The 13,709-nt window shown below is 41.0% G+C and overlaps 1 protein-coding gene across 7 annotated transcripts in view; it reads left to right on the top strand.

Annotated features, from left to right (window-relative positions):
• AGK (acylglycerol kinase) overlaps window positions 1-13,709 on the top strand; it is a 344,250-nt gene that overhangs the window by 85,463 nt on the left and 245,078 nt on the right. For all 7 annotated transcript variants that reach the window (XR_009551247.1, XM_016192120.2, XM_060196717.1 and 4 more), the window contains one exon: window positions 8,548-8,617. Coding sequence is in view for 6 of the 7 variants with exons in the window: in XM_016192120.2 (XP_016047606.1) it covers window positions 8,548-8,617 (70 nt within the window). In the remaining variant the exon portion in view is untranslated. The remainder of the gene's footprint in view (window positions 1-8,547; window positions 8,618-13,709) is intronic.

Here is a 13,709-nt window from a genome sequence, read left to right on the forward strand (position 1 = left end):
GAGGAGAGGAGAGGAGAGGAGAGGAGAGGAGAGGAGAGGAGAGGAGAGGAGAGGAGGGGAGAGAAAGCGATCTGCTCCTCGTAGCTCCGCCTCCGGAAGTCGAATCCTTTTTTTTTTTTTTCTTTTGGACAGAGCAGAGAGAAATTGAAAGAGGAGGGGAAGACAGAGAGGGGCAGAGAAAATTATAAGACACCTGCAGACCTGCATCACTGCTCATGAAGTGGACCGCCTAAAGTGGACTGTCTGCAGGTGGGGAGCCAGGCCTTGAACCCAGATCCTTGTGCAGATCCTTGAGCACCCTCAGCCCTCAAGTGATTTTAAGTTTGGGATTTTTTTTTTTTTCCTGTTTTGGAATTTTGATCAGGCTACATTTTATGGATATGTTTTTTGCTGCTGTAACTTTAGGAGTCAACTTGTACCTTTTAATATTCTATGCGAATTTTTACATTAACACCTTGATTCATATCAAACATTAGGTATAATCAGACAGAGTTCAGAGCCTCATTAAAATAGCTCTCATGCTTCCAGCTTTAATGTACCTGACAGTGTTCTCTTCACCAAACATCTGGAGGCCGAGAGAAACATGGCATTTCACTTGCCATGCATTCTAGTCCAGGTGTAGAACTTCTGAGGGAATAGATGTGACAATCGGTTCCTCATGCATTTTGCTTAGATTGGATAAATCCCAGCTAGATCAGAGTTGGGCTGTTATTCATGAGAGAGTGTGTTAAGAGAAGAGAGAGTGGGAAAGACATAGCATTGTTCAGCACTGGCTTATGGTGGTGCTGGGGATTGAATCTACGGCCTCGCCTCTGGGACCTCAGTCATGCTAGTCCTCTATTCTAGAGCTAAGCTGTCTTCTTGGCTTCAGGTTTGGTTTACCTTAGAAAGCTAGCTGGTTTTTGTTTGTTTGTTTGTTTTCCCCGTCATGTCAGTATAAGACTACTGGAAATCCTTGGGCAACGTTTCCAAATACGTTCATAGTGGAGAGGTAGACCTTGTTCCTTGGAGAGCCTCATGCCTTTCCAAAAACCAACTCACCTGCTGGGTGGAAGCCGCCGCCCCCCCCCCCCCCCCCCCCCCGTGGCCGGAAATAGCCTTTAGTTTATTTTTTAGGAGCTGAGATTTTCCCCTCCAGTCAAACTCATGTGGCTACTGCTTCTACTTAAGATCTAATAATGTATAAGACGAAATTTATATGTGTGCCTCAGGGCTCCCAGATAATTAAGTGTGCCCTGAGTTCAGAATTTTGTAGACCTTGTAACATAGCAGATGCCTCCGGCGTGTTACAAGAACAAGGCTTTGCTTTCTGCACTGCTGTCAAGATTTGTTCTACCATAATTACTACAGGAGAAAAGGGAATCTGAATTTGGAGTGTTGCAGGTAAATCATCTTAAAAATAATAATAATAGCTGTTCTGGGCCAGAGTGCTGCTTTATTTAAACTTTCCAGTTAATGCTGGAGAAAGATAAATTTAAGCTTGCATTTTAGCTGTCTTCTACCAAGCAGTTTTCACAAAAATAATTAATATAAAAGGGCGTTTTCAGTTGTATCATTTTTTTTTTTTTTAAGGTCAGTCTCTCAAAAGCACTTACTAGACCCTGCCAATGTTTTAAGTCCTGCTCAGAAAGAAGTGCAGTGCTTTCGGATCCTTTATTATAGCTGCCTTTAAAATCAGGCTGCTCAGACCAGGTTAACCTAAACGTATGATCTTTGCCTCTTCTTTTCTTCTAAGTGGAATCCCAGCTCCTAATCTGCCCACTTTGCAGATGGCATCTGCATCAGAGGGGGAAAGATGAAATAAAGTTACATTGGTAGAGGAATATGAGAAAATAGAAGCCTGTGTGTCAACAGTGCCAGCATATAATTGAAGCATGTGGGTTCATGCTTACTATTGGGGGGATAGTAAATATCCTAAATCATACCTGGCTTTGTTATAAATGCCAATTGAGGCAGAGCTGATAGAGAGACAGAAATAAAGACAGAAAAGACACCACACCACCACCAGTGGAGTTCTTCTTATGCTGCCCATGCTCCTCTCATGTGGACCTTGGGGAATCACCCTTAGGGAATCCACAGACACACATCTGCTGTCATTCAGAGAGGAATCCTATCAGGGCAGGAGGATGCAACTTTGGAGTGAGATCTGAAACCACATTTTTTGTTGTTTGTTTGTTTGTTTTTTGTTTGTTTTTTTCTTTTGCCGTATACTTGCTATGTCATCTTGGGAATTTTAATTTTCATCTCGGAACCCTTTTTTCCCCCCTTACCTATGCAATATCCTTCAGAAGGTTGTGAAAAGTTATAAAAGGTTTAGCCAGGTAGATGTGTAATTATGCCTAGTATCCTACGTATAGATCCACTGATAAAAACTTGGTGCACATTTATTAAAAATGCATTTACTGGGAGTCAGGTGGTAGCACAGCAGGTGAAGCACAAGGACTGACGTAAGGATCCTGGTTCGAGCCCCCGGCTCCCTGGCTCCCCACCTGGGGGGGGGGGGGTTACTTCATAAGCGGCGAAGCAGGTCTGTAGGAGTCTGTCTTTCTCTCCCCCTCTCTGTCTTCCCTTCCTCTCTCCATTTCTCTTTGTCCTATCCAACAATGACATCAATAACAACAACAATAAAACAAGGGCAACAAAAGGGAATAAATATTTTTTTAAAATTTAAAAAATGCATTTACTATTTAAAGTAGTAAGTAGCAAATAGGATGACTATACAATTGCTAATTCTGGATTAAATGATTTAAAAAATAAATAAGCAGGAGCCAGGCAGCTATGTGCCTAGGTAAACACATTCATTGCCATGAGCAAGGACCCAGGTTCAAGCCCCAGACCCCCATCTTCATGGTGAGAGCTTCATGAGCACTGGGGCATTGCTGTGGGCATCTCTCTCCCTCTCTCCTCTCCTCTCAATTTCTCTCTCTGTTCTGTCAACGGAAGGGCAGTGGGATGAGGAAATGGCCGCCAGGAGTGGTGGATAGCCAGCGAGCCCCAGCAATAACCCTGGTGGCAAATAAATAAATGATTAGATCCTATCATAAAAGGAAGCCCTCTGTTATGCAGCTGTTTCATCTAGAAAAGTATCATTTTGTAAAAGAAAGAATATTGTTTAAGTATTGTAGTCAATTGCCACAGAAAGGTGAATTTTCTACCAAATTCATGTTACTAACCTGAACTATATATAATAGGGAAGAGCCATATTCCGAGAAAATGACCTTAATTTTTATTTTTTATGTTTGTGAGAGCAAGCAACCTAAGTACTGCTCTATGCTGGCCTAAGATAGTGTAGGGGTTGGACCTGAGGTACTTGGGGGCCTCAGGCCTGCAAGGCTTGTGTCTTAATTCTGAGCTGTGTCTCTTGTCCTAGAACAACCTTTTTTAAAAAATGAGAATTAAGTTAATTTCTAAGGAAACCCTACCTTGCCATTGTATTTACACAACAAATCTTTGTCAACAGTTGTCTTCACATGTTTTTCTAAAAGTAGTTCAAGAAAACACCTACAGAGCTGAATTTTTTAAAAATATCTTTTTATTATTAGATAGAGACAGAAAGTGAGAGGGGTGGGGGAGGTAGAGAGGGAGAGAGACAGAGTAACAAGCAGCCCTGCTTCACTACTCATGAAGCTCTCCCCTGCAGGTGGGCACCAGGGGGTTAAACCTGGGTCATTGTGCACTGTAATGTGTGCACTTAACCAAGTGCTGAATTTTTACCAAAGAAAACAATTGGGAATAGATAAATCAAAGTGTTCAATGTACATGCTATAAACTGCAAAATATTGAGAGAAATCAAAATACTCTTTAAGTAAATGGGAATACTTGTGTTCAGGACTTAATATTTAGATATCAATGCTCTCCAAATTGATTTATGAATGCAACACAGTTCCAAAGTTCAGAATACTTGTGTCTCCTCAGTTTGGTCCACATTGACATGAACTTTTTTTTTCTTCTTTATTGGGAGCATTCATGCTTTACAACAGTAAAATATAGTAGTTTGTACATGTGTAACATTTCTCAGTTTTCCACACATAATCTTTCAGCCCTCTCTAGGTCCTCCTCTGCTGTCATGTTCCAGGACCTGAACCCTCCCCTCCCACCCTAGAATCTTTTTACTTCGGTGCTACACAGCAGACATGAACCTTTTATAACTGCTCTTTCTTCTTATCCATTCCAATTATCTTCTGGTTTTTGTACACCACTCATTCAAGTATCAGTATAAACAGCTGTAATACATTGACCTATGCTGGGCTACCATGAAGGTGTTTCTTCCCAGACATGTGCTCTCTGGGTTGGAGAGAACTCGACCGGAGCCAACCTGGGCTGCTGTTTACTCAGAGATGCAGGAGAGAGACCAGGAACTCATGGCGATGCGGGAACACAATGCCTTTATTGATCAGAGAGCAATTCTTTTAAAGGCCAAACCTGGAAGTGACAAGTCGGAAAAGGAAATGGCTAGGAAAGGGGGTGGAGAAAAGGAAAGAGTGGGCTAATTGTAGAAACTCCCTTAGCAACTGTTGCAAAGGTTTTAACCGGTGGGATTAACTAATACCCTGAAGGCAGGGTGGGTCTCAAGGTAGAAAGAAGATAGATCAGGCAAAACAATGATTATGTAAATAGGCCATAGTTTCAGCAATGGAGGATGGAGCACGCGGGCTGCCCAACAGGCCTATACGATGCATGCTAGACCTCTGATTGACTTCATAATGATACTAAGAAAAAAGTGAAAAACTTACTGGTTACATACTAAGTATACTGCAGAATCAACTTACTAATATTATTTTTGAAAATTGGTAAAGAGGAAACAAATTGATGGGGGGGGGGGCAACCAAAAAGCCCCAGGGCACCAAAATTATTCATAAGGAATATTTTCTCTTTGTGGATCAGTTAGTAGATTAAAAGGAATAATAAAATTAAATGATCACCATTTTTCAACTGTGAGTTAATAAATCTTGCTGTTGATTAGTAATGGCTGCTACCGTTGTGAAAAAAGAGACAGCCAGATATTATGCACTTCTGGTACCAATATACCCTCTTAACTATAGAGGAAGAAAAAGACAAAAGCCTTAAACCTGAATCTGACATAGAATATCTCTTCAAGATACAGCTTTCCAGGAAATGGCAGAGCATGGAAATACATGTTAGTTCTATGGGGATGCAATCAATAAAATGGAGACCATCAGAAGCTCAATAAGACAGAAAACTCACTTTAACAGATAGGACAAAGAAAGAAACTTTTACATTTGAAGAGACTATAACATTGCAATTTGTATTTGGAAATGATTTGATCAGAAAAGCTGGAATGTCAATAAATAGATTAAATATATATATATGCACACATATATGACTTAATCAGAGAAATTTCAACATCAACTTAATATTGATAAAGAAAGAATTGTTGGGAGCCGGGCGGTAGCACAGTGGGTTAATGACACATGGCGCAAAGCAGAAGGACTGGCATAAGGATCCTGGTTCGAGCCCCCATATCCCCACCTGCAGGAGAGTCGCTTCACAGGCGGTGAAGCAGGTCTGCAGGTGTTTATCTTTCTCTCCCCCGCTCTGTCTTCCCCTCCTCTCTCCATTTCTGTCTGTCCTATCCAACAATGACATCAATAACAACAACAGTAATAACTACAACAACAATTTTTTTTTAAAAAAAAAGGGCAACAAGAGGGAATAAGTAAATATTCAAAAAAAGAATTGTTTATCTTTTAGAGATCATATGTATGGAAATGTTTATGGATAGAGATACCTGGGATTTGCTTTATCGACAGAGTCTTTTTTAAGTTGGCCTTGGTTCACCAGCATCGGTCCAGGTCACTGACTATTCTGCCCTCCCCTTTCTGTGTCAGGTTTTTCCTGCTGTTGTGGTCCTGCTTCTGTTCTAATACTAATCATCACATTAAAAGCTGGGGTTCCTTTGCTGCTTCTTTTCATGTGGGACTCTTCTCAGTAATTCTTGCAAAGCAGGTTTGGTAGTGGCAAATTCCTTCAGTTACTAAATGTTTGAACAGATCTTTATTTCTCTCTAACAGGATACAGAATTTATGGCTTGAAATTCTTACTTTTTAGTATGTTTGAATATGCCATTCTACTCCCTCTTTGCGTCTAGGGTTTGTGTTGAGAAATCTGATGAAAGCCTGATGGTTGGTTCTGCCTTTGTGACTTTCTTCCTTTCTCTGGCAGCCTGCAATATTTTTCCTTTGTCCCTAGTTTCGGACAGTTTTACAGTGCCGTGTCTTGGTGTGTGTTGTTTTGGATTCAAGAACTTAGGTGTGTATTCACATTCTTGGATTTCTATATATTTTTTATATGTATTTATTTTTCCTTTTGTTGCCCCTGTTGTTTTTCATTGTTGTTGTTACTGATATCATCGCTGTTAGATAGGACAGAGAGAAATGGAGAGAGGAGGGAAAGACAGAGAGGGGGAGAGAAAGATAGACACCTACAGACCTGCTTCACCATTTGTGAAGCGACTCCCCTGCAGGTGGGGAGCCAGGGGCTCAAACCGGGATGCTTACACCGGTCCTTGCACTTTGCACCACATGTGCTCAACCCGCTGAGCTACTGCCTGACTCCCAGATTTCTATATTTTGAACATTGCTCAGCTATGAAAATTTTTCTGCTAAAAATTTCTTTGATTATGTTCCCTACTACTCTCTCCCTCTCCTCTTCCCCAGGGGTCCCAGTGAACTCTGATGTTCATCTTTCTGAGGGAGTCTGCTATTTCATTGAGAAATTTCATTTTTACTAAATTTTTCCTCTTCAAGAGTTTTAAATTCAGAGTCTGGTGGTTGTGTATTCTAGTGTCGATGTTCTCTCCTCCCCCTGGCTGAGTTTTTTTTTCCCAAGGCTTCTTACCTCAACCTGAACTGCATTCAAAGTGTCCTGTAGACCCTGCAGTTCTGTTTGGATATTTTCCCCCCTGTACTTTGTAATTCTTTGGTAAAATGATCACTCAGTTCTTGAATCTTAACTTTAGTTTCTTGAATTGATTTCATAATGGGTTTTTAAACTGTATTTCTGTCATTTTTTTTCCTAGATCTGTGTCTGTGGTGATTTGGGGTTTCTGTCACTGCTATCTGTGTTATTTCTCAGTTTTTGTGTTTAGTGTTGATTTGTTGTTGTGCCAACAGGAGGCGCTGTGGCTAAGGTGTTCAATTTCCTTGTTTATATATGTTGGTAGATAAGGGGAGACTTTATCCTGAGTCACCAGGCCCGGTGAGTGTCCCTGATGTCAATATAGTGCTTCCCTGCTGCCCTTCCAGGCTCTGTGGGGCAACAGCACTGGAAACTCAAGAACAGTTCTTTGTTGCTTAAACTTGGACCTGAAAGTGATGTGCCTTAGCCACCAGGATCCCAGTTTGGTACCAGCTGTCCCGGAGCACCACATTTTAGTCCTGGGAATCACTCACACACCCCCTTTCCGTGCATGAGCCACGTTTGTCTGTACTCACCTGTGGCTCAGTGAGTTTCTGAAGGAATCCTGGCTGCGTTTTGTTGAGTTTTCCTAGTTGATGGGACAGAACAAAATGCAGCTGCTGCTACTCCATAGCCACACCTCTGGAAGTCCCTTGGGATTTGCTTTAACTAATACAGGACATAGAAAATAAAACAAGAAGCAGGACTGTCTGTGAGCAGTAATTTTTGAAGTTGGGTGAAGAGTACACAGGAATTTATGCTACTATTTTTTATACTTTTATATGCATGAAATTTTTTTTATTTATAGAAAGGAAACATTGACAACACCATAGGATAAGAGGGATACATTTCCACACATTGCCCACCCCCAGAGCTCCATATCCAACTCCCTCCCTTAATAGCTTCCCTATTCTTTATCCCTCTGGGAGTATGGACCCAGGATCATTGTGGGGTGCAGAAGGTTGAAGATCTGGCTTCTGTAACTGCTTCCCCACTGAACATGGGCATTGACAGGTCGATCTGTACTCCCAGTCTGTCTCTCTCTTTCCCTAGTGGGGCAGGGCTCTGGGGAGGCAGGGGCTACAGGACACATGGTGGGGTCCTCTGCCCAGGGAAGTCAGGTTGGCATCCTGCTATCATCTGGAACCTGGTGGCTGGAAAGAATAAAGATATAATGCAGAACAAATGTTGAATAACCATGAACCTAAAGGCATGAATATTGTAGATGAAGATTGGGGTCTTCTTTTTGGAAAAAGCTAGTCTGTATGTTTTAGGTATTTATAGAGTAAAGGGATTCATTCATTTGCCCTAAACTGATTGTCTGTTATGTGTTCTGCACAGTGCTGGGTATAGATTTTATTATTGGTCAGTAAATGGATGCAAATTATTACTAAACTTCTGGGACTTTCATTCTCCAGGAGGAAGTAGATGATAAAAATACATTTCAAGTTGTGAGAAATACTTATAGGACAGGACCCCTTGTAAACTGGTTAGGGTCAATGGTGACATGAGAATTATGGGAGTTACAGGAAGGGCAGAAAGGCTGGGCAAGGAGTGTGTGTTTTTATGAGGTGTGGGGACAGATCTGTTGATTTCTCATGCCATGATTATTTCCTTCTTATGTTTTAGACACATCACAGATGCTACACTTGCCATTGTGAAAGGAGAGACAGTTCCACTTGATGTCTTGCAAATCAAGGTAACGCTTCTTTTCTTCCGAAAAAGCAGTTAACAGAGTAATATGCAACACATGTTAAAGAAAATAAAATGAAGTGATTCAGATGAAATTATAATGAAAACAACAATTCCTTTTTTGTAATTTATATAATTTTTATTTATAAAATGGAAATATTGAGGGTGTCGGTGGTAGCGCAGCGGTTTAAGCACATGTGGTATGAAGCACAAGGACCAGAGTAAAGATCCCGGTTCGAGCACCCAGGCAGTGAAGCAGCTCTGCAGGTGTCTTATCTTTTTCTCCCCCTCTCTGTCTTTCCCTCCTCTCTGCATTTTTCTCTGTCCTATCCAGTAACAACAATAATAACTACTACAACAATAAAACAGCAAGGGCAACAAAAGGGAAAAAGAAAGCAAATTAAAATAATAAAATAAAATGGAAATATTTACAAGACCATAGGATAAGAGGGGTATATTTCCGCACAATTCCCACCAACAGAACTCCCTAGCCCATCCTCTCCCTTGAAAGTTTTTCTATTCTTTATCCCTCTGGGAGTATGGACCCAAGATCATTATGGGGTGCAGAAGGTGGAAGGTCGGCTTCTGTAATTGCTTCCCTGCTGAACATGGGCATTAGCAGGTCAATCCATACTCCCAAATTGTCTCTCTTTTCCTTGTGGGGCAGGTATCTGGGGAAGCGGGGCTCCAGGACACATTGGTGGAGTCTTCTGCCCAGGGGAGTCAGGTTGGCATCATGGTAGCATCTGGAACCTGGTGGCTAAAAAAGAATTAGGATATAAAGCAGAACAAATTGTTGACTAATCATGAACCTAAAGGCAAGAATATTGCAGATGAAGATTTGGGGTCTTCATTTTGGAAAATGCTAGTAGGTCTAATTTAGGTATATTTCAAGGGGCCCATGACTTTATTAGTTTTTGCCTGAGCCTGACATCTAATATGCAGGTTAATGTCTGGGGAGATGGTGTCATTGTTGGAAAAAGGACTAGAAAGCTGGATCAGGGAAGAGAGTAGCTCCCAAATATAGGGAAAGTATATAAATATTATTAACTGTAAACCCTTTGGTTTGATCTGGGGCCCATGTCCAGCACAGGAGCCTATGTAACTAACCTCTGCATCCCTGTAGGTCTGAGCTTGAATTCTGCAGTCATGGCTAGGAACATTCCAGGCTGCTCTACTTTCAGGACCCATCTTCCTCGGGTAGTAGGTTAGAGTATGTTATCCAACCTCCCTTCAGAGAATGGACCATCGCCTACCACTGAACAACAACTCTTCTTACCTTTTTCTATTCTAAGTATATCTCCTCAGAGAAAAATATATTTACCTCTTTATTCTAGTTATCATTCATATGTATGGTACATCTTTTTTTTTAATTGTGACAAAAATATACATAACATAGGACTAGCTGTTTAGTCACTTCTAAGTGTCCAATTCAGTAGTGTTAAATATTTGGTGCTATTTTTTTAAAACAGTTTTAGATCTTTGGTCTTGACTTTCTTGTTACATTGCTAGAATTTCTCAGTATCTGTTCCCAATATAGTTGATCACCATTTTTATTTCCTCATTGATTACCATTAAGCCACAAGTGCTTTATCTCCTATGGCTGTTTGGTATTTAAAAGAGCTAATACATATAAAACACTTAGGACAGGAACAAGTATCTCCATTCCTGTTGATGTGGGGACCACCTCTCCCATGTGCTGACAAAGGTGAAGCTCTTCTCATGTCCCATAGGGGGTGGCCTTCAAAATATTGACTATTTCATTTTCTTATAATCTAACTTACTTGATAGACTTAAGAAAGATTATGATGGGTTGGGGAGACAGCATAATGGTTTTGCAAAAGACTCATGCCTGAGGCTCCAAGGACCCATTTTCCATCCCCAGCACCACCATATGCCAGACTTGAGCAATGCTCTGCTCTTTTTCTATATCTCTCATTAATATAAAATAAATAAAATATTTTTTAAAGTAAAGAGTATCATTTTGTGGATATATGGCCTTTCCTCATTCACTTAGTAGGAACAGTGTTCTGTGTTCTTTGTAGTTTCTTACATCTTAGATGGGACTAGAACATCCCACTTTTCTGTTGGGTTAGTGTTTTCTGATTGATTTGTAGGTGAGCTCATTAATAATTTTAGGGTATATATATATACTTATATATAATGAGCAGTGAGCAAGCTGTCTGGTCTCAGAGTACCATTTCCAAATAAAAGTTACCAGCACTCAGTCAAGAGGTGACTTTCAGAGGCAGGTTAAGATGCAAGGTAGTGAAGTCCTCAGAAACAAAGTATCTGTAATTCCAGATACTTTGTGTAGAAGGAATGAATGACTACCATTTTGTAATTACCAATGAAATAATTGATTTGGGCTGAGACCAGGAATGAATAAACTCTGAAATCACTGAACTAAACATTTCTGGAAAACAAATATCCATAGTCTTGAGTATCCCAGGTTACTTAGAAATTGAAAAGAGAGGGAATAAACCTTTATAGTAGAGACACAGAGCATATACTGAAGACGTGGTTTGGAATATTCAGCCATCAGTGCAGAGAGGACCCAGGAGAATCAGGCAGTATGCAGCAAAAAAAGTTATAGAAACTTGATTAGAATAGGCAAGTCAAGAAATAGTTACCAAGGGACATGATGGTCAGACAGTAAAGAACCAGATGCCATGGGCTGTACACCTTCTTGAATGTACATATCACAGTGCACAAGGACCCAGGTTCAAGCCCCTGGTCTCCACCTGTAGGGGGAAGGCTTCATGACCACTGAAGCACTGCTGTAGGTCTTCCTCTCCCCCCCTTTATCTCCATCTCCCCCTCCCATTTCTTTCTCAATTTCTCTGATTCTATCCAAAAATAAACAAATAAGTTGAATATTGAGAAAGAAGGGGAAAGAGAAGAAGAAAGAGGAAGAGAAGGAGAAGAACCAGAATCTGAGTCTAATAATGAGAAAGCAACCAAACTCAACTGTTGGCCTGACCTCTTCAAAAATATCCATCCACGTGATGAAATCTGAATAAAGTAGAGTCTGATCAAGCTTAACTAACTAACTAAATAAACTCAACTAACTAAATAAATCCCTTAACACATTGTGGAATAGAAAGGTAAAAGACAGGGACTTCATAAAAGATACCACTGGAGCAATTAAGAGTTTCATATGGACTGTATATCCCATATTCACTGTCACTGTGAGATTTCTTGAGTGTGACATTGGTGCTGTTGGGTATTTGTGTGTCTTTGCTGTTGTTCTTAGAAGACAAATTCTGAAATATTTAGTGGGCCAAGGGTCATGAAGTCCACAGTTTATTTGCAAATAATTTTACAGTGCTATAGGCCATAAACACACAGATAAAACTGATATGGAATCTGTTTTCAGTGAGTGAATCTGGGTGAGATCTATAAATGGTATTCATTATACATTTAAACAGTTCTTAGGTTTGGCTTTTTTTTCCCCAAAAAATAAAAACTTTGAAGGGAAGGCTATCCAGTAGCCTGTTGATCAGAAGCTTCTTGACAAAAAGAGCTTAGTTCTTCAACTAAAGCTGTTCTAACTTGAGATAAGGTAGATAGTTGTTCCTTTTTCATTTACTTCTGCCCTCATGACCCCTCCAAATGGGTCAGATCCCTAAGAAGACTGAACTGTAAAGCCAAGTAATCCTTTAGTGAGCCCTTTGCACTGAACTCAGATCCACCTAAAAATGTACCAGCTGCGGGCACCGGGTGGTAGCACAGCCCGTTAAGCGTACGTGGCGCAAAGTGCAAGGACCGGCGTAAGGATCCCGGTTAGAGCCCCCGACTCCCCACCTGCAGGGGAGTCGCTTCACAGGCGGTGAAGCAGGTCTGCAGGTGTCTTTCTCCCCCACTCAGTCTTCCCTCCTCTCTCCATTTCTCTCTGTCCTATCCACAACAACAACAATAATAGTAACAACAACAACGATAACAAGGGCAACAAAAGGGAAAAAATGGCCTCCAGGAACAGTGGATTTGTAGTGCAGGCACTGAGCCCCAGGAATAACCCTGGAGGCAAAGATAAAAAATATGTACCAGCTGCATTCCAATTGTCTTTAAAGGCGTTGGATGTCTTAAGTTCCCTGGTGTCTGCAGAGGGGGCCTCACTGCATCATGTTTTCTCACTTCAGTCCTAAGCCACCACTGTTAGTCAAGTAGCCTTTCTGTGGTACATGCAAAGTGTCATCTGGTGACTTCTGAGCTATAGCCCATTCTCTTTTCTTCATGCAGGGAGGCCTGAACTGTCCACGGTGACCTCACTGGTCACGATACAAGTGATTTAAGCTGCAGTCAATTCTTTGGCTGATAATAAAGCTAAATCGTTCTGACGGAATGGAAGGGCTGTGCTGAAAGAAGTGCTAACCTAGGGAAGGTAGCAGCATCTGTGGAGGTGTTATTCTAAAATAGTGTTATTACTAAAGGAGGTGAATCAGGATACAGCTCTTAATAGCTGAGTGATGCACTGCCTCTGATAGGTGTGTTAGAAGCAGTAGATTCCAGTGTAGCTGGGATTTAGCTGGAAATCCTTGACTGTGCTTATAGTTAAACATCTCTTTTCCCCTTTGTCATTTTCTTTCAAAAACATTATTTTGCAAATTGATGGAATCGGTACCAGATATACCACAGGCTGTGGGTATTGATGACACAGTTCAGGCAGCATAATTTTTTTTTTTAGATCAATTTCTAGAAAAAACAGTACGAAACCACTTCGACTGTGGTTTCTGAAACAGTGGCTAAGTTGAATTTATCTTCCTTCTTTTTCTTTTTCTTATTTTTCGAAATTGCTCTCAGAATTCACGGGTAAGCCTTTACAGATGAAGCCTGGTGCTATAAGTATTATAGATACGAACCGACACAAGCTCCTTCTTCTTCTTTTCAAAGACAGACTGAGACCCAATTAAAGGCCTAACTGACGAGTCTCCAAAAAAGAAATTCACCCTTGGAAGCTTCAAGAACACTGTAGCTTTCCTCATTGCTGAGTGTGAGTGTGTGTGTGTGTGTGTGTTTGTGTGTCTGTGTGTGTGTGTGTGTCTGTGTGTGTGTGTTCCCTCCTCATCTTACCCTCCAACACAGTGAGGGAGGCAATT

Source organism: Erinaceus europaeus, chromosome 8, assembly GCF_950295315.1.
Source record: "Erinaceus europaeus chromosome 8, mEriEur2.1, whole genome shotgun sequence".
NCBI classification, from domain to species: Eukaryota; Metazoa; Chordata; class Mammalia; order Eulipotyphla; family Erinaceidae; genus Erinaceus; species Erinaceus europaeus.